The following is a 25,444-nucleotide window of genomic DNA, read 5'->3' as shown; positions in this document are numbered from 1 at the left end:
GGGTCCCAGGAGGATATAGCCAGAAAATATGAGGACGTTGTTAGCAATGTAAAAACAATGAGATATTTATAAGGGTATAGCAGACTACTTACAGTACATAAAATGCATATATATTTATGCATGTTAGGTCTTAATATTGCCTTATAAATCCCAATCTAATTTGAATCAATGCACCAAACAGGGTGCAGATATGTAGAATTCAAATATATTAATATATTTGTCATTATTAACTAGAAAATAAATGTTTGCTCAACTTTAAAAGATGATTTGATAAAAAAAAGCTAAAAGTTTGAAGGTTTTGTTGACCTTATGAGCCATAACCGGAAGTAGGAAATATGATACAAAACATAAAACACTAATGTTTATTCCCGCCATTTCTGATTTTGTCGAACAAGTCCTAGGTTTTCCACTCAATCGGAACTAAACCAGTGCAGAAATATTCTCTGTCTAATTATCAAAAATGATCACCAAAAAAGTTGAAATTTTGGTTCACGTTCATGATGGAACAGCAAAATGTTAGAAGTGGGCGGAGCTAGTTTTCCTAAAATGGCTTTTACTCTTAAACGGACTGAGATATTTCTACTAAACTTGGTGCAAATATGCACATGCTCAATCTAAGATCACAGTAAAATTGTGGAGTTTAACCACTAGGTGGCGCTATAATAGGCAAAAATGTGAAAATGGCTCTATCTACGCAATGGATTATTTAAAAGTTGGCAAGCAGTTTCATTTCCCAAGGTGCCATTATTATCAATGAGGACATCTGCGTATCTCAAGAAACATGGCTGCCATTGGCCAACAAATTTTAATCACCTATTAGACAAGGTTAACAAAGGCCAACTGGGTATGAAATTTGAAAGAAATCGGCCACCAGGGGGAACATTTTTTCTAAACATTCAATAAACTGTACTTTTTTCGGACTATTGCTATGCATGTCAGGCTTTACATGGTTTAACTACTATATCAGTGTTGATTTAGTTTTCTTTAGAGTGGAAAATGCTACAAACTAGCCAATCATATTCAGCCGGAAGCATTCAGTCCTTTTTGCTATCCAAGCAATTACCTAATAACAATAATCTAATCTTCCCGTGAGTGTTAAACACAGATAGACTAATGGTACAGGGGTAGGCCTAAGCAAACAAAACTTAAAGGCATTAAGAAAAACAAATTGATCATTTCCTGATGTATCCGCTTGGCCTAGATATTATATAACATAGCCCCATCCTGTCTTTGGGCACTGCCAGTTGTGTTAAACATTTCCCCTTATTTCAGGCCAAGCTGCAGCAGGCCAGCCTTGTCTAATGTGCTCCATATGGCAGGCAACAGAGCTAGTGTAACTATGACAGAAGAATCAACAAGGCCTTGTTACTTCTTGGGAAATCTCAACCATTCACATTGCCTTTGGCAACACACACATGCAAAGGTCAAGAAGGACAGAGCCAGCTTGTTGAGAGGGTAAGAGACTGATAAAGCGTTCAATGCCCGTTGCAGCCAAGAAGTGCAAATGAACGGCATTAACTTTCCTTAAGCGTAAAAATCAGAGAGTACAACGATTGCTCCAATTTGTGCCATCAGACAAATTTGCATTAAAACAATGTTTCCAGTTTAACAGGATGCCTGCATATTTTACACCTTACAAGGGCATATTTCACTCAGCGATGTAATACATATTAAACCTACTTTAAATGTGGGGTAAGCTATATTTCAAAAATGCTTTCGAAAAGTGTCTCAGGCCGAGTACCAAAACAAACTTGTAGCCAATCAGCAGTAAGGGGCGTGTCTAATAATGACGGGGAGAAGAGATCACTCAGTGCTGTCATTATTCAAAAGGCACGACACAGGACGGACATTAGCCGAGCGATGACAGAAAGAGAGACATGGCAGATAAAAAAAACACAGGTGGAAATGTCTGTGGAACAAAAGCAGGCGTACGATCAGCCAATCGGATCAACTTTCCCCAGCTGAAGACAGTGTTGCCAGATTGGGCGGGTTCCCGCCCAATTGGGCGGTTTTGAATTTGATTGTGCGGGTAAAAATGGGTTTGGGCGGGTGGACAAAATTTGGGCTGGTTTGGGGTCAGTTTGGCGGTTTTCAAACATCTAAATTTTATAGTCTAATGGGTTAATAACAAACTCAAATGTGCATTTACTCCATGAAATCAGTCATCATGACACACGCAGGCCCAGCATAGAATCAGCTGGCAGGTGTTGACGTCGCCAACGAGCACGTACTATCAGCCAATCAGCGATCAGCAAGGAGACGCGCTTATTCATGACAGGTTTTTAGCACGAAATTGTAGCTATTCAAGTGATCGCTATGCAAAAGTGACATAAATATACAGTAGTGAGTGGAAGAGTGAACCAGCTCTCAAAACATGGATTACACCTGCGACTCGAAGATTCTTTAACCAACTCTAAGAGCACAGATGAATGACTCAAATATACCGTATCCTGTCCATCATGTGCACACTGGCCTGACATGCACCTTTTAAACCTGACTGCGTTCTACTCGTCCCCACAGCTTCTGAAAGAGGTTTGAATCAACGATTAATCAATTTGTTCTGCGTTATGTTCTATAAATATGTACTTCACGAAATACATAACGTCACTGTAGTTCTGTCTAAAGAAGCACAACACAAAGATAAACGCGTTCTTGTTCATTTTTGGTTGTAGGATTATCATACAATATGTATCAGTGAATGACACATTTTGGCGGTGGTGTGTGTGTGCATTAATGTGTGTGTAATGCCTGCTAATTACGTAGTTTATTTCAATCACTTATATTGGGCACTTTTTGCACATAAATTAGTTTATTCTTACTGTTGACATTTGAAAATGATAGCCTACATGTGTCATCATCGGTTAATTTTATGATTTTGACAGTTTCCACTTTTTAGTCATGGGAAATTTATTTATTTTTTATTTTATTTTTATCATTATTTTGTTTTAAGGGAAAAAAAATGGCGCTAATCAATCTTGACTGACATGGCAATACAATTATATCACATTATTTTATTAGTTAAAATTTTGGGCGTTTTTATCTTGGATTGGGCGGGTTTTAGTGAGCTTTTGGGCTGGAAATCGTGAACCCAATCTGGCAACACTGGCTGGAGAGAACTCAAGGAGCGAAGGCCGAGGTTGCTTTATTTCTTCTCGATAGGCGAGAAATATTGGTTTTGTTTCATAGAGCTAATATATGCTGGCTTTTTCTTGAATTTGCTCGTGTCATGTTCACTTGCTTGTCCATTTGCGATCGTATCGTCGTTTACTTCAGCGATGATAAAGACCTGTTCATTTACACACCCGATAAACCAAGCGTCAGCTCGCAGTGTGTCTGAACAGTAAGATAATAAACTCCTAATATATGTCCGTTTCCTTTGGCTCCTCTTTTAGTGATCGACATAACTCTCTAATCTTGTCATAATTCTAATATATCCATTAGTTGGACTTGTGCTATCGAGTTGTTCATGAGAAGTGTGTTTGTGTTTTTGGGACGTAAGGCATGACTTTTTCATTGAACATTAGGCCTGGATTGCCATAGTAACACACATTGCTTTCACTTATTGATGACATCATAGCCTCGGTCAGCTGGCACAGCAGATTTGGCCATAGTTGTTGCCTGCGTTGTGTGCGTATATCTGTGGGGCGGAGCTATCGAAATAGGGGCGGGACCCTTTTGGGGTAGGGGTGTGTTTGTTTTGGTGATTTGAAATATCAGCATAATCGGTTACCAGAAAGCACTTACCCCAGCTTTAACTGCCCAAATCTGCCGTTTTTAAAATGTTTTGATGATAATACATTTGGCACAATAGAAAGTCACATCAGAATCAGAATCAGAAAGAGCTTTATTGCCAAGTGTGCTTTCACACACAAGGAATTTTTTTTGGTGCTGAAGCTTCCAGTGCACATAAACAATACAATACAACACGGTAATAAAAAATTCTAAGAATAAAAATATGAAGAAAAATATGAACAGTATAAGGTCACGGTTACGAGAATCAGAGTTCATCTTAAGCGACCTGTTAATAAATAACAGTTAATAATCATATTTAGACAGTTGCACAAAGACAAAACACACACATCAATACAATAATGCAATAAACATTTACTAAATAACATACATTTTATTTGATTCCTTCAAACTATTTTATTTTATACCATTTGCTTTTTAAATTGTAGTTAGTTTTAAAAGTATATCTGAATGTAATTTACTTTTATGAACGCATTTCTTTTATATTATTGTATTTCTCTTTTATTTTTCGTATTTTTGTGAAGTGCTTTGAGATGTAACTTTTAAACATGCTATTTAATTATTATTATTATTATTATTATTATTATTATAAAATGTAACAAAAGTATTTTAAAAACATTATAAAATCATGGCACTCACAAAGACTCATTTCTAGCTCTACTCGAGCCTAACTAGAATATTGACTGTGTAGAACTTCCCAAAAAAGTCATCCTATGAATTTATGAATTTTTTAATTGCCTGTTATTCCAAGTTTTCCATGACTGTCTCACCATTTACTATCATCTCTCCACTATGCCTATGAATGAAAAAAAGGCAAAAAATGTAAATAATAAGTGACGAGAGAGAGAGCGCGAGAGAGAGAAAGAGAAAGAGAGAGAGAGAGAGAGAGAGAGAGAGAGAGAGAAAGAGAGAGAGAGAGAGAGAGAGAGAGAGAGAGAGAGAGAGAGAGAGAGAGAGAGAGAGAGAGAGAGAGAGAGAGAGAGAGAGAGAGTCCTTGTTCTTAGCTTACTCGAGGAAGCGTGTGATGTATTCGCGGCTGCAGCGTGACCAGTTGGGAGGAGAGGTCCCATACAGGAGCTGTGGAGACATGACGAAAGGCCTTTTCCCAATGGGCTCGCAGTCATTGCCGTTCCCATCGTGCTGGATCCCAAAGCTGTGGCGGAAGAGCAAAGCAGACAGTGAGAGGGTGAGGAGAGGACACAGCTGGACATTAGGAGTAGTGCTGGACACGGGGAACTTATTCCTGTTCAACTTCATATTATAATTTCATATAATAGGTTAAAGGTACACTATGAAACTTTTTTTGTTCCAAAATGAACAAATTTAAATAATGAATAAATATAATCGATCATTCTTCCATGACATGTTTTTGTTTCACTACAGTTAGTCTATTAGAAGATTTTATATTTTAGATTGGGATGTTTTTTTTCACAAGACATCCATCCATCCATGCATCCATCTGTCTATATAGCCATCCATCCATCCATCCATCCATCCATCCATCTATCCTAGTCAGTTGTTGTAAATGTGTTTACTAACCTTTCTTCTAACTTTGACAACAAAGTTGTATCAACTCCTTTCACAACAATGTAACATTTGCACAATAATACTAAATATTTAGTGATAATACTAGTATTTATAACTAAATACTAAGTCAATTTGGTTTGTTAACTTTACTTTTACTTTATTTTAAGGTGTTTTTGTTACAGTGTACACTGTAAACAAAAAATAAATACCGAGTATTATCAGGGTTTAGTTGCTTGTAATTGTGTATATTTTGTTGATGGTTTAATCAAACTTGTAGGGTCATTAAAAACAAATATCCCCTCCGGACAGCACCTTTGGCCAAATGTGCTTAACAAAATGACAAAAACCTTTGTATAAACATTATAAGTGCATTACTATTCATGTATTCTTACAAATGGAGGGGTCGGATAAGTTAATATAATTTTCTATAATAATCCACAGCAGATTAACTGGTTTTGATGTACATTGGGGAAATTCACAGTTTACTATTTATTACAAAATACACCGATCAGTCATAACATTTTGATCTCATTCTTAATATTGTGCTGGTCCCCCTTTTTCTGCCAAAACAGCCCTGACCCATCGAGGCATGGACTCCACTAGACACCTGAAGGTGTGCTGTGGTATCTGGCACCAATATGTTAGCAGCAGATCCTTTCAGTCCTGTAAGTTGCGAGGTGGGGGCTCCATTGAGCAGACTTGTTTGTTCAGCACATCCCACAGATGCTCGACTGGATTGAGATCTGGGGAATTTGGAGGCCAAGTCAACGCCTCAAACTCGTTGTTGAGCTCCTCAAAACATTCCTGAAGCATTTGTGCTTTGTGTCAGGAGCATTATCTGCTGGAAGAGCCACAGCCACCAGAATACCGTTTCCATAAAAGGCTGAACATGGTCTCAGCAATGCTTAGGTAGGTGGTAAGCAAACAGACTTACCAACAGACTTATCAAACAGACTGAGATGCTCTGTGTATTCTGACAGCTTTCTATCAGAACCAGCATTAACTTCTGGAGCAGTTTGAGCTCCAGTAGCTCGTCTGTTTGATCGGACCACACGGGCCAGCCTTCGCTCCCCACGTGCATCACTGAGCCTTGGCCGCCCATGACCCTGTGGCCGGTTCTCCACTGGTCCTTCCTTGGAGCACTTTTGATAGATACTGACCACTGCAGACCGGGAACAGCCCACAAGAGCTGCAGTTTTGGAGATGCTCTGACCCAGTCGTCTAGCCATCACAATTTGGCCCTTGTCAAACTCACTCAAATCCTTACGCTTGCCCATTTTTCCTGCTTCTAACACATCAACTTTGAGGACAAAATGTTCATTAGCTGCCTAATATATCCCACCCACTAACAGGAGCCGTGATCAAGAGATAATCAATGTTATTCACCTTACCTGTCCGGTCATAATGTTATGCCTGAACGGTGTATGGTATAATAGAGTACATTACTGCTGTCTGAGCAATATCAGTAGAAACACAGTTAGAGACTCTTACTGGGCTGTCTTTCCGAGTCCCGCTGTGCTTGACTGTTTATCATGAAATCACTGTTTATATTTCGATGTGGTCTGACCACAAACATTTTTAAAAGGCATGTGCGGCGGACCAGAGATCAAACAAACTCTAAGCCTCTAATACGGCAGGCTGCCGTTTAATAGTACGCTCCCAGTTTCTGAATCTGCCTCCATTAGGCTTCAGAAGTCATTTTCAGGCCGCCTTCATTTACATAATGGTCTAGAACAAACACGGACGTCTTAAAAAACAATTTCACGTTTTCTCGAAGGGAACTATACACAATGAATCAAACAGATCTGAATGAAATATAGCTGGAGAGATGCGGGATAAAACTCCAGCAGTATTGGTACTGTAACTGGTACCAGAGTTTCTCGAGTCAAAAAAGAAGACGGTTTAGCTTACTGAAGAATAATGCAAGAGAATATTTAATGTGTGTGTGTGTGTGTGTGTGTGTGTGTGTGTGTGTGTGTTGGCCATATACTGCCTGCAGTAAAGTGTGTGTCAATGCCACAGAACTAATGCATGTTTCATCAAAGACACCTTGGCTTTAGGAGCCACACAAAATGAGCAATCTACATATGCAACACTGTGTCCGGTTTTAGCTGAGAAAGGAATCTGTGTTGACTTCAAAACAGGTGTGTGTGTGTGTGTGTGTGTGTGTGTGTGTGTGTGTGTGTGTGTGTGTTTGTGGTTTCAATACAGTTTTTTTTGTTGCAAAATGGCTAAAGAAACACCATCAAAACTACACTCTAAAAATGCTGGGTTGTTTTAACCCAATGTTGGTTCAAATATGGACTAACCCAGCAATTGGGTTGTTTTAACCCAGCGATGGGGTTGTTTTAATCCTGTGGTTGGGTTAAATATTTGCTTAAGACAACCTAATTGCTGGGTTAAAACAACCCAACTGCTGGGTTAGTCCATATTTGACCCAGTATTGGGTTGTTTTTACTCAGAATTTTTTAGAGTGTACTTTTCTTGTCTATTGACTGGAAAATTTGTCATCAATTGTCCAGGTTTGCAAGGTTTTACAGGACGAGTGGGAACCCTGTAACGTTTTCAACACTGCTAATAATCACAAATGTTTCTTAAGCATCAAATCATCATATTAGAGTGATTTCTGAAGGATCATGTGACACTGAAGACTGGAGGAATGATGCTGAAAATTCAGCTTTGATCATAGGAATAAATAAAATTTTAACATATTCATAATAAATCTGAATACCAGTTAGATTACATCTGAGATGCCTCACATACTGTGGTATAGCACTTCTACCACAGACAGAACCCAGACCTTTCAGGAGGCATGAAGTGTGTGTCACAGGCCTTTTCCCTTCTTGAGAAGAAACAATAATATGCTGAGGAAAACCAAATGTGGTCCCTTTGTGTTAAATGCCTGATTAGTATTCCAAAGTTTTCAGAGGTATTTAGATTAAGGGTGCGTTCACACTTGTCATGTTTGGTTGGATTAAAACGAACCCTGGTGCGATTGCTCGGTTAGTGCAGATCATTTGAACATATGTGAACGCTGCCATCCGAACCCTGGTGCGCACCAAACAAGCGGACCGAGAGCGCTAAAAACATGGGTCTCGGTCCGCTTCCAAACAAGCTCTGGTGCGGTTCGACTGATATATGAATGCAACACGGACCAAAGACATGTAAACGGACCAAAAACAGGACGTGATGTCACAAGATGAGACGCATAGTCAGGTGATTTGACGACGTAGAAAGATCAGTGTATCCAAAATGAATTATGTACGTTAGAGGCCAAACGTGGAGCACCGAGGAAGTGCCTCATCAATATTTGGTCCGACGAGCACGTTTCTAAAATGCTAGAAGAAAAGCACAAAAAGCAAACCTAGTTCTTCTCATCAAAGGACCTGTTGCCCAGTATTAGCAGGTACAGACGACAGAACGGCCGTCTCTTTTCTGCACAACGGAGGAAATCCTGGAGCTGTTTTGAATGTTTTGAACATTTTATGAGCTCTTCATGAGTTCTCAGCAGGTAAAAATAATGCCACATGTACACGCATAAAATGATGGTGTGTAATCCGGCACACAGCGTTGTTTTGAATGTTCGGTAAGCAGCTCGTACGTCATATAGGCCGACCAATCAGGTTGTGAGCGTCTCCCTGTGCCTTTGGTTCGGTAACTTTAGGTTCGCTGTTAAAAATGCCAGTGTGAACGCTAAGCGGACCAGGACTATATGTTTTGTTTTTGTTTTTTGGTCCGGACCAAACTAACCGAACTACAAGTGTGAACTAAGTTACCAAACTTGTGTAATCTACTGAAATGCATTACAAATAACTTTTTAAAGCATGTATTTTGTAATCTGTAGTGCAATTCCCAGCCCTGACAGGGGCTCGTGCACCAGTAAAGAGGGTCTAGCGACGAAATGTAATCTGTGCTGTGGGTCTTACTTGTGTCCGAGCTCATGTGCCACAGTGAAGGCCAGAGGCAGGCCGGTGTCTTCATTAATGCTGCAGCTGCGGTGAGGCTGACACAATCCGGCCACGTGAGAAAGTCCCAGGGTCTCACAGGGCTTATTGATGGCGGCACAAATGTCCTTCCTGAGCCACAGAAAAGGGTTAACACATGTATTATATTATATGTAGGGGACCGCGGGGCACAAACTAAGGCTTTTTGACGGTCTCAGTTTGTGTAAATCCACTTGGGGTTAAGAGTATTTATTTTTTTCCCACATTAGTTGCACACGTCTAGTACAATCATGTGATTTTGATTCATTAATACAGTGTTTACTTTTTTCTTGATTTACCCCGAAAGAATGGAAATGAAATGTGACGACATGCCCCACAGTGTAACATGAGCATATGACAGCTTAAAATGTTATCTGATTTAATAAAAAATAAAAAAACAACTTAAAATATTTTGTCAAAAAAAATACAATTATTAACTTTTTGAAATAAAATAATGGCTTTTTTATCATAAAAAATACACGTTTTTGATTTTGACAAAAAAAACCAGAATAACACATAATAATGAATAATTTCTAAAAACATTGACTCTCAGTCTTTACTTACCCTTTTCTCATGGTTTCTCAAAAGAATTCATAAAAGTATAGAATATAATAACATATTTCTAATAGGGGCTCATTGCAACATCGTGTGAAACGCACCCCACCTGCGCGACTGGGATTTAAACCCGGCAAATTATAGATCAACATTAAAGAACGATCTCAACTGTTAAAATAACAGATATAAGATTAAAATAATATCAATCTGTCTTATTTTAAATAAAAACAGAGATTAAAAATTATCTTAAGTAAGAAATGTACTTTTGCTATGGTAAAATACATTTTCAGTAATTTCTTCCAAAGATTTTTTCATTTTGTTGCTATTTTTCTCTAAATAGTGTTGAAATGGCAACTAGTAAATACATGAAGTTTGGTCATCCTGGCGTGTGTGGAAATTGTTAACCCGCGTTAGGTTGTGCCCCGCACTCACCTATACTCATCACAGTTAGTTCAGATGTACCTAGTAATCAGGACAGCCACATCATGATGGATTGGATGATCGTCATCCTTCATGTTGATGCCTTTCTGCCACTTACAGAAGCTGTTCAGGCTGTTGTCCGCATGATGGGTGATTTTCAAATCCTCCTGATCAGCATTAAATACATAAAGGGAAATTGTATTTGCATTAAGTATGAAATAGTTGACAGTAGTCTCTTTTATGCACAAGTCACTAGGATAAAAAAACACCACAAAAATGACTCCTGACCAGAGACTTTAGGATTTGAGTATATGTGATGTCCATGCTTTTTTTCTTTCATTTTTGTTATCAATTCATGGCGATTAAATGAATGTTTGAAAGTAAAGGGATATTTATTGAATATTTGAATATATCAAAATTGAATATTTTATGTTTATCTGCTGACCCCCGTGCGTTTGTTTCTTCACTAGAACTTGCTCGTATAATGCGTGTCAATGGGGTGTATTTCTATGAGAGAAAAAAACACAGACATACGAATCCAAATTAAACCCTGAGGCTCGGGGAGACACATTGATGTCTTAAGACACGAAACAATCGGTTTCTGTGAGAAATACAACAGTATTTATATAATTTTTTACCTCAAATAAACACTATGTTCATCAGCTGTCCCCACGCCATCACTGCCTGTGAGGTCAATGTACACGATATGGCATAGAGATACGTGCGAGACATCACTTCCGCCGCTGGTATCACATTGAGATGCGCCGTATCGTGTACATTGACCTGGGTTAGGTTAGGGACCAGAAGTGATGGCGCGCTTGTGGCGGATGGACATAGTGTTGTATTTAAGGTAAAAAATAACACAAATACTGTTGTGTTTCTCGCAGAAACTGATCGTTTCGTGTCTTAAGACATCAATGTGTCTCCACGAGCCTCAGGGTTTAATATGGATTCGTATGTCTGTGTGTTTTTTTACTCTCATAGAAATACACCCCATTGACACGCATTATACGAGCAACGGCTGAGTTAAAGGGGGGGTGAAACACTCAGTTTCAGTCAATCTCATGTCAATCTTAAGTACCTATAGAGTATAGGACTGTATTTAGTGGCCTGTCAACATTTGAGTGTCTTTACTCGCAGTTTATGAGGACATGATTCGGTTTATGGACTATTGTATGCGACTAAACCTTAGCAGTAGCAAGCAAAACGGTTTTGCACGTCAGACTAGTGTAACGTTATACAGAGAACAGCAATGGAGTACGTTAGCCCATTTGAATGACGAAGCACGCGATCGTGTCGTTTACTGATGTTTACTCACGCGACGATAGCCGACAGCACAGACATTTGAAGCCGTTTTACTCACCGGCTGCTTCCAAAGCAGGACCGAACCTTTATCGCTGGGACCGCTCCGTCAAAAACACACTTCTTGGAGTGTGGAGATCCACTTTGCGACGCGACTGAAGCGATGCTGTGAAGCTTCTCATCATTTCTGCGTTCAAATCGGTTCAAATGCAGCGCTGCCTTCCCGGACTGCTGTGCTGAAGCGTTGAAGTCGCTTAATGTCAAAGTGGAGGAATAAAGTGGAGCGCGGCGCGGACTATAACCGACAGAAGTGTTCATGGATGACTGGATCTGCACCTGAGCGAGTGTTTACGGCGTGCATTTCCTCTCTCGCTCTAGTCACGCGTGCGCACACCCTACCGGGAGAAGAGCCCGTACGGCCCATACAAGGACCTTCCACTCTATTAACGTCAAGCCGACCCATACTCGAAAGGAGAAACCGGAAGGAGTATTTTTGACACAGAAATACTCCATCAAACGTCCAACATTAGTTTTTGAAACTTTGTTTATGTTTAGGATGGAAATCCAAGTCTTTAACAGTGTAAAAAGCTCAGTATGCATGAAACAGCATTTCACCCCCCCTTTAAAATCTTCATTTGTGTTCTCCTGAGGAAACAAACACACCTACATCTCGGACGCCCTGGGATCAGCAGATAAACATCACAGGCTCATTTTTGGGTGAACTATCCCTTTAATAAAACTGTTGCGTGGCTTATTGCATTTACAGCATCTGTTTCTCGAGTGTTCAGGTTCAAGACACGCTGAACATGTAATAACTGTTGTCACTCTTCTTCTGAGTGATTAATCCCGTTTTGTTCAGTTCGGTTATTTACAGGAGTGACAACCGTATTTACATAAAGTCTACGTACAGAAACAAACTGAACAACTAGATGTTAACGACGCATTTAAAAGCACATCAGTGTGTGTGTGTGTGTGTGTGTGTGTGTGTGTGTGTGTGTGTGTGTGTGTGTGTGTGTGTGTGTGTGTGTGTGTGTGTGTGTGTGTGTGTGTGTGTCTGTTCTCCAGATGTGGAGGCAAGCAAATATCAAGGATGTTTTGCGAAGTCTGTGTTCTGTGGTCCATGGGTTAAAATTAATATTGCGTTGGGCAGAAGAACTCCTATTGATTGAATAAATGGTATTTTTTCATGCCTTGAATACAAACCCTTTTTTATGGTTATTACTATATTTGTCTAACTCATATCAGGAGCGACTCCTGTCACTATCATAATAATAATAATGATTTTTGTTTATTATTTATCATGCGAGTAAAAATAAGCTTTGGCAATCAAATAAACAATTACAGTGGCGCAGCCATCATTTCAGAAGTGAGAAGCTTCAGAAGTTTTTATCTGACCTTTGTCTAATTGACAGATTTGATTTTTTAAATCTCATCTCTTGCTTTTAACTCGGTAAGAAATCGAATACACTGATGAACAATAACCATATAGTGAGGAAAATAAGTATTTGAACACCCTGCTATTTTTGCAAGTTCTCCCACTTAGAAATCATGGAGGGGTCTGAAATTGTCATCGGAGGTGCATGTCCACTGTGAGAGACATAATCTAAAAAAAAATATCCAGAATTTTTTTTAACTATTTATTCGTATGATACAGCTGCAAATAAGTATTTGAACAACCTAGTACAGTCTGCCTGTCTATCAGCTAGAATTCTGACCCCCCCCCCCCACCCCCATGTTTTCTACGCCCATTAGCAATTATATAGCTTAATAATGTGATATGTGTATATGATATGTGATATGTATTAATAATGTATATGATTGGAATCAAATAAAACATCTTGTGTGAAATGCGTTTCCTAAAAGCAACAGAAAATTTACCATCACCAAATTTAACTACTTTCATCTTCAATCCCATGAAGTGACACGTGAAAAATGAGGGACATTCATAACCAGCATAAATCAGAGATGGTTGCCTACCCCTGAATTAGGTGGTTAACTCCTGCTTTTAATCACAGCTGTGACTCCCAAAACCGTGCATGTGACCTCAGTGCACCTTTTGCCGGATTGATGTTGATTCAGAACGACTGCATGTATTTTTAGAGCAAGGGTTCGTATGACTGCTTTGTCATCTCACTTACCTCGTCCTTTTCCAGCAGAATCAGACGCACGACAGCAATGTTGATGGCATTACCAATGCTGGCATCCCGAAACAACCCTGCCACCTACAAAACAAAGCATTCTCCCATATGAAAATGCAAATCATTTAACTGAGTATCTATTTATACTAAATGCAAATCGCCCGTCTTGTTTTACACTAACTCCGCCCACTGACGTCTGATTGGGCCAGACAAAAGGTGTGGTGTGTGTGACAGAAAGTTTTAATGCAAATCGACAACAAGTTTGTTTCTGCCTTTTGCTGAACTCGCTCTACTTCCTTTTCCCATCACATACCAGATCAGAAAGGCATTTATTTTCAATAAAAAATTACAAAATATTTAAAAAGTGGAATTTGGTTGAAAGTGAAAACGGTTTAATATTAAAGTGTTCATATGTTAGCCAAGGCGTAGGGAGGGCTTTATTGTCCCAATAAGGCAGCATCCATTTAATAATTTTAATAAATCTATACTTTCATAGCCGTTGCCATGATTTAAATATATAAAATGCATAACATACATTGCAATGCAACCCTTCTACTACAGTAATCTATCCATTCTGGTTGAAAACATCTAGAGAAAAGTTAAGAGAGAAAGCTAAAGCACTAGAGAAATGGATAATGTATGTGACAGACGTGTGCCTATGATCTTTCCACTGACCACAGGGAATGATACTGCGTAATGTTTTAAAGTTTTTAATGAATGGCAAGGGGAGGAATCAGAGTGAAATCCCAAAGCCGTGGTTTTCAGAAAATGTGAAGAGAGATCACATAATCCCAGACTTTTAAGGGTTCATCACAGATCTTTACAGGGGCTTAGATGAAAGATGGGAAGCTGAAGCCCCCAACATAGGGTCTAGGAATTTCTATGCTAAGAAGTAACCAAAATAAGTCACAGAAATAACTTCGTATTGACTGACAAACTGATACTAAACTAAGAAGCACAAACAGAGCTCTCGCATCAAAGCTCTCCTCAAGGTAAATTTGGTATGAAATGTGCGAGGCATTTTCTAAGCTTCTGTGGTGCTAGTTACGAAATGTTCCAGTGAATTAATGAGGCACTTTTGATGCTGTTCTGTCTTTTTGAGGTGAAGCAACTTCTCCAGACATTAATCTGATCATTGAGTCTGTGACGCACTCAAAGGCTGCTTAACTTTAGATTTGACAGGTATTGGGTGCTAACGTTACACTTACAGTGATCAAGTTTGCATGGAATATGTGGGCAGATATATTCAGGAAGGTTAGAGATATAAAAACAAGTTAATTTAGCTTTAAACTTGCATTTACTAGAGTGGAAAGCAGCGCGGGGCCGAGAGCAGTGGGAACGGAGCCATAGCGGCCTCGAGTCCAACGGAGGTCTCCAACGAGAGGTCAGGCCTGTTGTTAGCTTAATTGTTACATTTTTTTAAATGCTAATGAAATTAACCGTTTCAAGCACAAACTGTGCTGGTTATGTAGAGTGTTCAAAATCAGTAACTCGCGAGGATCAGGTAAGAAACCTCATAAGGTGCGATCACGAATGTTTGGTGAAATCTTATGGGCAAAAAATGTCTTGTCAATAGTGTATACTCCATTATCGATTATTCTTCACACTAAGAAGAAAAAAAAGGTACTTTAAAAGAACTGAATTTTGAAGAGATCCTTTGGGGAAACAAAAATTGACTCACTGCAACAACAAAAAAAAATACTATTTTGTGACCTTTCCGTGAAGAGAGTAAGGATGTATGAAATATATGTACAATGTACAAAATATACGTAATACGTTAAACAATGTAACGTATTAGGCATACGTTTATTAATTAATGTGTACATATTGTGAATTTAATAAACTTAGTTACCTAGCTTTCCTGGTAGCCTTAACATAAATTAACGTGTTTAAGAAAATGATTCATAAAAAAATAAATATGAGTTGACCCCATGTTTACTTTCGACACAGACGAAAATGAAAAGAATATCAGTCAAAGCTCAGCTTTAGGAGGGGACGAGACAGAGCAGGATAAAACAAGAGAACAAGAGAGATGTGGATCTATATGTGCATTTCAAGATGTTTAAAGAAGGCCAAAAAAAAGGATAAAAAATTGTTTGAAAATGAATAAGCAGTAAATTACTTGTCAGAACATGCTCTCTTATCTCCATCACTCTTTCTTTTTCTTTCTGTCTCATCTCTTCCCCTCCTAAAGCTGAGCTTTTTTAATTTACTCAATGCTACTAATTCAATTATATTCGTTTCCAATATGTACACATTCATTATTACTCTTATGCCTAATTACTCCTATGCCTAAACGGCTTTGTTAATGTTTCTTGTCCCCTCTTAATGACCGTTATTAATTATTACAATACATGAATCATGTTACTAACATTTCTGACTTAAAGCAGCTGTCAAGTATGAAATGTTTGGTGAAATGTTTAGTGAAATGTTTCACATGACCGTTATCTGAAGCGGCGAACTGTGAACATAAAGCCCACAAACTTTGATTTGATTGGTCATCTCAAATATTTTAACAGTGACAAGCGGTGACAGACCAATGAGGCTAAAATGAACGCACTCTCCTTGTCCTCTGCATCTGATGTGCGCTCCGCTCAGTGTCACTGCGGATTGAAGAACACACTGATTAACGGCGGGGGCAAAGCTGAAGAAGACTGTCGGCGGTTTCATTTGTTTTACTGTAGACTTGTCTGGGCAGAAAGGCTTTTATGTGTTGATTGTTTGTATTATTTTATTTATTTTTTTCCCATTGTTGCACTTTGAGATTCTTTGGAATGAATAGTGCGTTATAAATAAAATCTATTAATATTATTATTATTATTAAAGGTGTCATGAACTGGCTTTTTTTCTTTTTTATACTGTTGTCTGAGGTCAACTAATGGCGTTCGTGTGGTTTTTACATTCAAAAACATTAAACTAATAAGTAGTAGGCTATTTTCTACACTGGTTTTGAGGCTCTCTCATGAATGCTGGGTTTTGATGGGCGTGTCGCTGAAGACTTAAAAGTAAACGCCCACGACTAGGAATGAATAATATTTGCATATTTAATGAGCTTGAGCTCCGCTGTCATATCAAGCCTCTGTCAGTTCAGTTCACATGAGGAAGAGATCATTAAAGCAGCCACTGCAACTTGTCTTTATCAAACAAACACAATGATTAATTTCTCATCCACCCACGATTGTATTACATGGCCTACATCAGTCGATAAAAGCGCGAACCGAGCGCTCACACACACGTGCGTGCCCAGATCAAGAAAGAATTTCTGCCGACGGGTGTACGTTTTGGTCTTGTTTACAAACGATTCCGCAGTGAAAAGAAGCACAGACACAAATGGTCTTCCCCACGTGAGCTGGAACTTCATTAAAAATAAATGAGGTATCACACATTCCTAATATTATGATCCGAAGGAAGCTTATGCAGCGACTGTGTTCTTCCACAGTATCTTGCTATCTTCTTCAGCATGTTTATTGTTACTGGCTTGTGATCAACCGATTAGCTCCATGAGTCGGTGGGCGGGGCTACTGAATTAGACGAGTCGGTGGGCGGGGCTACTGAATTAGACGAGTTGGTGGGCGGGGCTACTGAATTAGATGAGTCGGTGGGCGGGGCTACTGAATTAGACGAGTCGGTGGGCGGGGCTACTGAATTAGATGAGTCGGTGGGCGGGGCTACTGAATTAGACGAGTCGGTGGGCGGGGCTCCTGAATTAGATGAGTCGGTGGGCGGGGCTACTGAATTAGACGAGTCGGTGGGTGGGGCTACTGAATTAGATGAGTCGGTGGGCGGGGCTACTGAATTAGATGAGTCGGTGGGCGGGGCTCCTGAATTAGATGAGTCGGTGGGCGGGGCTACTGAATTAGACGAGTCGGTGGGCGGGGCTACTGGATTAGACGTTCTGTAGATGTGTGTGTTTCGCTGCACGATGACGTAAGAGGGAAGCTCACGATCGTTTTCTGGGTCTAGTGTCTATTAGAGCTTTTCTTTGACTAACAAGGACGTTTTCAGCTCTGAAACTTACAGGATAATCTTATATTATCATGACCTTTTATATATCAAAAGCTCAAGGGAAAGTTGATCTTCCAAATTATCACCCCTTTAAAGGGGAGTAAAGCGATCACAAATTAGTGTCTGAATAACGAGTTAATCACAGTTTTTTAGGAGGGCTGGGCAGAAGCCCTAGTGAGGGCCATGCTGCTCAACAGTACATAAACACAACTGAAATACAGGAGTGATGAGTTTATGATGCCAAAACCAAACCCCAGCCAACTCATGTTGTAAGCAGCAGGACAGACCGACAGGAGAAGCTGCCTGACAGGAAACTGAGGATAATGGAAGGTTTCCCCTTTATAAAATGCTCCTCAATACCAACCAAGTGTCTGGAATGGAAAACATTTTTTTCCCCCTGAGGGGATTTTCCCTCCTCAAAAACAGAAGCCAGACAAAGCATACAGAGTATATTTTGGAAAATGTACCTAACAGACTGGATCTGTTACAAGGTCAGCTGACTTGTGCTGCAGCCTAAAGGCACATTGTTGCTATTTGAGGAGAGTCAGTGAGGTGAGAGCTAAAGGGAGGAAATGAGGATAGTCTGAAACAGCACATCAAAGTTTAAAAGAAAAAAAATGGAAAACTGTGGATTTGGAATTATTTTGTGGGTGTTCCCGGCAAAGTGGAAAGTAAGGAGGAACACGGCTGACAAATGATTCACTTTAGAAACAAGTCTCATCATAACTGGGATCTTATGGTTATAAGTTATAAGATTTCTCTGAAATCGCGTACTGCACCTTTAAGGGTTTTTAGACTAATAGTAATAGTGATGCTTGCCATGAATTATTCATAGATAGGACAGTTACTCACAATATTCATGACAGAGAGCACATAGCTCACAACTCCTTTGCTTCCATGGTACTCCACCATTTTAGGATCCGCCACTACCAGGGTCTCCACCCACTTCTCAGTGCTTATGGAGCGCTGTCTAATCCGCCTGCGCCGCTGCCGTCTCTCCCAGCGCTCTCTTTGCCTCTCCACATGCTCGCTCTCTCCGAAAGGATCTAAGGAGAGTCAAACAAATCACACTGGATGAAGTGAAGGATATCTTAAATAAAGGTGTAATTTGCGGGTGAGACGGGCAGGATGTGTCCCCACCACTTTTTGAAACATCTTGGTGCACAGATGAACCTAACTAGTACAAACAAAACATCTCTGGTTAACTAGAAGAGCATAATTTCATTTGTTTGTAAAATAAGAGGCGATCTGGATCTTAATAGGGCACTTAAAGGGTTAGTTCACCAAAAATGTAAATTGTGTGATTAATTCCTCCTGTGGTTGGACAGCCGTCAGACCTCCGCTCATCTTCACACACAGATGAAGATATTAGTGTTGAAATCCGATGGCTCAGAAAGGCCTTCATTGACACCAATGTCATTTCCTCTCTCAAGACCCATAAAGGCACTAAAGACGTCGTTACAAAGCCCATCTCACTACAGCGGCTCTACAATCATTTATGAAGAGGCCAGAATAGTTTTTGTGCACAAAAAACCCCCTAAAAAACAACTTGTATTAGGGATGCCACAATACTCAATATAATATTGAACCATTCGGTACGGCATTCACGGTTCAATACGCGCGGTGAACTGCGTTTTTTTTCCCGGTTTTGCATTTAATTAATTATTTCCATTTCTTTCCATTTGAAATATTTCTTTCAGTTTATTTCGTCTCTTTTCGAGTGTGCCTGTGAGTCTACACGCTGATATGAGCAAATATCCAATCATATGCACTAAAGTTAGGGGGTGTTAGCCGCGTTTTAAAGCCTTGCTGGTTAAACATTTCATCCGCGTGCTATGCACTGTTTTGCACTGAGCGCGCGCACTAAACGTCTGTCAAACACACGTGATTACTGGACAGTCTACACACGAGGTTAACATATAAACACAGTCGGTTATGTCTAAAGTGAAAGTAAAATCGCGTGCGTCTATGAGATGTGAGCAGGTCTTAAAGTGACAGCAGCACAGCCTATAAACACGCTGTCCTTAAAGGGACAGTTCACCTCTAAAATGATTTGAATTAAAAAATAAAAATAAACACCTTACATTAGCTTTTAATCAATGTTGTATATTGAAGGATATGTAGTTTTAATTTTAGCCTACATTTATTAATTCAAATTCATACTTAAAAGCTACTGTACATCTCTGAGCTGCCACTGTAAATCTTTATATATATTTATTTTATATTATACAATACACTGGGAATGTGTACAAGGGTTTTTTAAGTAAAGTTTTAAGTTTAAGTAAGGGAGTATTGCAATAAAAACATTTTCTCCATAACCCCTTTTCTGTTCCTGTCACCTAAGAATAGAATACAAAAAAAAACGTACCGAACTGAAAAAGCATGGTAATTAACCGTGGACTAACTGTATTGTTGCATCCCTAACCAGGGCCGTATGCAGGATTTTCTAAATACCGAGGTCCAAATATGAATTTTGGAGGGTTTGAAAAAAAAACATTTCCCTCCTTTACGTATGCATTTTAAGACATAAGAAAATCAAAGAATCAGCTAACTGTAGCTTTAAAACCATCTCTGTGTGCAGTATACATTATTTTGAGAAGACAACATATTTTTATAAATGAGAATCTGGTTAAATGTTGCAAAAAAATTAGACTCCAAATTAGAAAATCAGAAAATCTGTTTTGTTGTTAAATTGAGCCAAAGACGACATATGTGTGACTCCGTCTTTGAAAACCTAGCTAAGTTAATTTTTGTGATTTACATTATGTGAAGAACATTATTTGAACATATAACCTTGATATATTTAATGTTGAATGAGTAAGATCATGTCAAAGATAGAAATCAATGTGAAAATAACCAATGAGTGAAATCAAAATTTAATCCTCTAATCTCAATATTAGATGATGAGACTTTAGTCTGGATTTCACAGACAAGAATCACATTATGTGTAGCAATTAGGAATATATTGTAGGCTAATGCTTTTTCTACTCTGAGCACAGTGGGCTACCTGCTCTTTCTGTCTCATCGCCATCATCTCTTTTTTTTTTTCCCCAGTCTCCTTCTCTTGCCCTGTATCTTTTCTCTTTTCAAAGCTGAGCTTTGTTTGAAGCAGTCTTTTCGTTTTCGTCTGTATCGGTAAAAACAAAGTTGTAAATGTAAATTTACTGAAGGCTTCCAAGAAAACCAGGTAAAGAAAACGTTATTAGTTTGCATCCCTGATTATTAAGCGCTCTTGCGGTGTTGTGATATCAAACTTCAGTCGTTGTTCGAAGCGCCGGTTGGTAGTTGTGGCATTTGTCCCGCCTCTCCTCCACTGTGATTGGACATTGATGTTCACCCAAAGTTGAACTGTGGACGCTCAACGCGTAAAAATGGACAAAACCTGCCAGCTGTTGGTGCTATTGAAAAGTGCGGCGCATCCATTGGAAACAATTGAAAACATACGCCGGGCGAGGCGCGAACACCTGTTTGTTATTTTGCAACTTCTACTATGTACACCTCGGAGAATTACCGAGGTCCGGACCTCGGGGACCTCAATGGTGGGTACGGCCCTGTCCCTAAGTTGTATAGTGATAGTAGTGATTAAAAAAAGATTTGAAATGTTATGAATCAGTGAATCGATTGATGATTCGGATCGATAAAGTCATGTGATTTCAGCAGTTTATCATGCGATCCGAATCATGATTCAATTCACTGATTCATAACGTTTCAAATCTTTGTTTTTAAATCGGCCCGTCACTATATAAGTTGTAATTTCATTTTCTTTTTGCACAAAAACTATTCTCTGTTCTTCATAAAATGATTGTAGAGCTGCTGTAGTGAGATGGGCTTTGTAACGACGTCTTTAGTGCCTTTATGGGTCTTGAGAGAGGAAATGACATTGGTGTCAATGAAGGCCTTTCTGAGCCATCGGATTTCAACACTAATATCTTCATCTGTGTGTGAAGATGAACGGAGGTCTGACGGCTGTCCAACCACAGGAGGGAGAGGAATTAATGACAGAATTTTAATTTTTGGGTGTTCTATTTGTTCTGGTGAAATCACGAAACAAAATGCACAAAAACTTTCCCCACTCTTGATGTACAACCACTGATGATTTTCGGTTTAGATGCAGGAACTAAACATGAGCTCTATATCAATAAATTAACTATTGAATTGATTTCTTGACATCTTAATATACATTTTTCCTTTTTAATTAATATAACCCCCCCCCCCCCCCCCCCCACACACACACACACACACACGCCCCACCCACTTTTTAAAACTTTTCCTCATTGAATCCTGAAGTCTCACCTCTGACCCCACAGGTCGTGTTCGCTGTGTGCTCCCCAAACACCAGCTGGCGTTCTGATTGGACAGCATGACGCCTATATATGGCGTGAGCCTGTGGGGCCGACTCTTCTTTTGCCGCCTCCAGCGGACTGATGAAGAATTCCTCCTCTGAGAGCTTGAACAGCCCTGTCTAGAGAGAACAGAAGGTCAAAGCAACATGACACTAAATTAAACAGCTTAAGCACACATTCACCGTCTCCCTTCACTGCTGTTATATTTTGGCACTGCCTTATTATTACTCAGCTCTCAAATTAAACTAAATAAAATAAAATGAGCATTTAAGGTGCACTATGTAGGATTTTTGCAGTAAAATATTCAAAAACCACTAAGCCAGTGCTAAATATTTTGTTCAGTAAGTTTTTACAATATCCCAAATGTTTCCAACTATTTGTAAATTGTGAGAAAATTGCTATTTTAACCAAAGAACCAGGATGTCTGAGGGAGTCGCCTGTCAATTGCGTCACATCTGTGTTACCCCCGGTTTATTCTGCAGAAGCGCTTTACTCTTAGCAGTGTGAAAAAGAGTCACAGCAGCTGCTTAGCAAACACACAGAGTAACGTCAGAACATCATTTTAAACACACTCAGATGTGTCTAATTTGATAAACAGAGCTGCGTTACCTCACACTCATGATCCGAAAAGTGGAAATGAGGCCGGCGACTGTGGCATAATAAAAGTCCCGCTGCTCGCGAGGCGTGTGTTTGTGTAACAATCGCTCCTCGCTCAGCTCCTCAACACTCGGCCCTGCTCTGCTTCACACTACAGTAACGTTAATAATCACATCCATCAACATGATGTCTGCCCGGGTCCTACCCCAATTCTTTACCATCAGGTGAAGACCACATGTCCCAAGATTCTGCGCTCGAACTTGGCGTCATCAAACTACGCTTTTTAAAAAAAAAATAGGGGCGCCCTCTAGCGGACGGAAAAATGACATAGTGCAGCTTTAACTGAAAAACAAAACAAAAACTTATTTTATTTCAGTTAGTTGCTAGTGCAACATTTCTAATTTTCATTGTTTAACTTAAAGGGATAGTTCACCCAAAAAATAAAAATTCTGTCATCCTTTACTCACCCTCAAGTTGTTCCAAACCTGTATGAGTTTCTTTCTAAAATATTTGGAAGAATGTTTCTAAGAAAGCAGAGAGAACAACCATTCACTACCATAGTATTTTTCCCTGCTATGGTAGTGAATGGTTGTTCTCTCTGCTTACTGACCTCGACAACCCCCACCCATCTATCTATCTATCTATCTATCTATCTATCTATCTATCTATCTATCTATCTATCTATCTATCTATCTATCTATCTATCTATCTATCTATCTATCTATCTATCTATCTATCTATCTATCTATCTATCTATCTATCTATCTATACGTACAGCATATATGCTATATATACTAAACTACTTGATACTTTTTTCTTTCCAAAATGTCATTCTTTTAAAGGCTTTTTTAAATCTTTTATCATCATCAGGAAAGCTGTATCACCCTGAAACTTTTTAGTCAACACACACCTCTACCACAGTTTAATTAAATGATTTGCATATCATAAAAAATATGTATTCAAGATTAATTGCATTTATGTATTTTCTAATTAAAACATTCTAATAAGTAGTCAAGTCTTGTGTGTCATGTCACTAACCTTAAATTAGTTTGCTCTCTGTTTATATCAAAAATATAAATATTGCATGATCCCTGGTTTGTGGTTCTTGTTTTTGCTATTTTGGACTTTAATTTTGAAGTGTATTTTCGGTTCCTATCATTAGTCTATACAAAGAATGGTCAGGATAGGCTAGGTCCAAAAACTCATTAAACACAAAACCAAGGAACATGTAACAACAGAGTAAGATTTTTGTCTGAGTGGAAAGATGCGATTTACCCAACTAGGACATTTTTCTGGATCCCTTGTATCAACATCCTTTGTCCGGCCTGAAACAACATTCCTTCCAAACACTCACTGCTTTAACCTTAACTCGAACCTTTAACCTCGGGGTGTCCAATCCTGCTCCTGGAGGGCCACGGTCCTGCAGAGTCTAGCTCCAGCTAGCCTCAACACACTTGCCTGGTTATGCCTAGTAAGACCTTAAGCTGGTTCAGGTGTGTTTAATTGGGGTTGAAGCTAAACTTCTAACAGACAGCAATTTGTCTGTCCCCACCAGATTTGACTACGAGACGTAACAAAATCTATCAAAAATCACAGCCAATCAAAAGAGTGTGTGGTTGGTTGATTGTTTGTATTACTTAATATTCATTTTTTTGTTATTTTGTCCCTTTGTTGCACTTTGAGATTCTTCGGAATGAAAAGTGCATTATAAATAAAATCTATTATTATTATTATTATTGTTATTATTATGTTATCAGCTTATTTTAATTTATCATCTACCGACAATGTTGGCAGATCAGTATTATAGTTTATAGAATTAAATAAGACCTAATTAATTAATTTTATTTCTATATTTAGTTGAATAACTTGGATCATAATTTTAGTGTCCCCAAATCATTAATAACAATTTTTACAAGTCTACGTAGGGACATACTGTGAAACATCCAAATGCAAACATGCTTATTGACTCACCAGGCCATTGCAGGTGCTCACAGCTGCTTGACCCGTCGTCCGTGCACTGCTCCACACATCTCCCAGGAAGTAGCAGAGCGAGTGGCCATGACCGTGTAACGTAGACCCTTGCAGGCCACCGTATCTCCGCTCTGTGAGGAACCCAGGCGCTAGTAGTTGAGGGTTTAGGGTAAGGTTAAAGTGCAGGTCCTGCCCACCATACTGCAGATGGTAGAAAACCTGGGCCAGGCTTTCTTTGTTTTGTGCCGTCTCTCTCCTCTGAATTCGACTCACGCGGTGCGACACAAGATTGGACAAAAAATGTCCTGATGAGTCCACTCTGGTAGGATGAACAACTTCATAGTTTGGAAGTCCATCAAGAGAGCTATCTACAAAAACAACAGGGTAACGATTAAGATAAAAACTGTCACATACATGCAGTGTAATGGTTAAATAGTTAAACTTTGTGCTAAACCACAAATTGGATTAAAATATCATTTAATTGACGTGATCTGAGCCACATCTTGCAATTTGCGTAAGGTTGCATCTGCCATTGTTGAGGTTTTACTTAAATTAGATTGGTCTACTCTGCTCTGATTGGTCAGATGGCCCAGTCCGTTGTGATTGGTCTACTCTGCTCTGATTGGTCAGATGGCCCAGTCTGTTGTGATTGGTCTACTCTGCTCTGATTGGTCAGATGGCCCAGTCCGTTGTGATTGGTCTACTCTGCTCTGATTGGTCAGATGGCCCAGTCTGTTGTGATTGGTCTACTCTGCTCTGAATGGTCAGATGACCAAGTCGTTGTTGGAAACTGGAAATACAAATGATAAGAACGCTGATATACTTCACTTTCTACGTTCCTTTCTGCCTCGTG

The 25,444-nt window shown here is 39.3% G+C and overlaps 1 protein-coding gene across 1 annotated transcript in view; it reads right to left on the bottom strand.

Annotated features, from left to right (window-relative positions):
- Positions 1-25,444, bottom strand: part of LOC137091355 (A disintegrin and metalloproteinase with thrombospondin motifs 7) — a 113,749-nt gene that overhangs the window by 81,692 nt on the left and 6,613 nt on the right. The window contains exons 2-8 of the mRNA XM_067455724.1: positions 24,592-24,959; positions 21,974-22,142; positions 18,533-18,726; positions 13,676-13,759; positions 10,278-10,402; positions 9,204-9,353; positions 4,760-4,903 (exon numbers count right to left, since the gene is read on the bottom strand). Of these exons, the coding sequence (XP_067311825.1) occupies positions 4,760-4,903; positions 9,204-9,353; positions 10,278-10,402; positions 13,676-13,759; positions 18,533-18,726; positions 21,974-22,142; positions 24,592-24,959 (1,234 nt within the window). The remainder of the gene's footprint in view (positions 1-4,759; positions 4,904-9,203; positions 9,354-10,277; positions 10,403-13,675; positions 13,760-18,532; positions 18,727-21,973; positions 22,143-24,591; positions 24,960-25,444) is intronic.

The sequence above is a fragment of the Pseudorasbora parva genome, chromosome 1, assembly GCF_024679245.1.
Source record: "Pseudorasbora parva isolate DD20220531a chromosome 1, ASM2467924v1, whole genome shotgun sequence".
Taxonomy (NCBI): Eukaryota; Metazoa; Chordata; class Actinopteri; order Cypriniformes; family Gobionidae; genus Pseudorasbora; species Pseudorasbora parva.
This window is presented reverse-complemented; position numbering and strand designations above follow the sequence as displayed.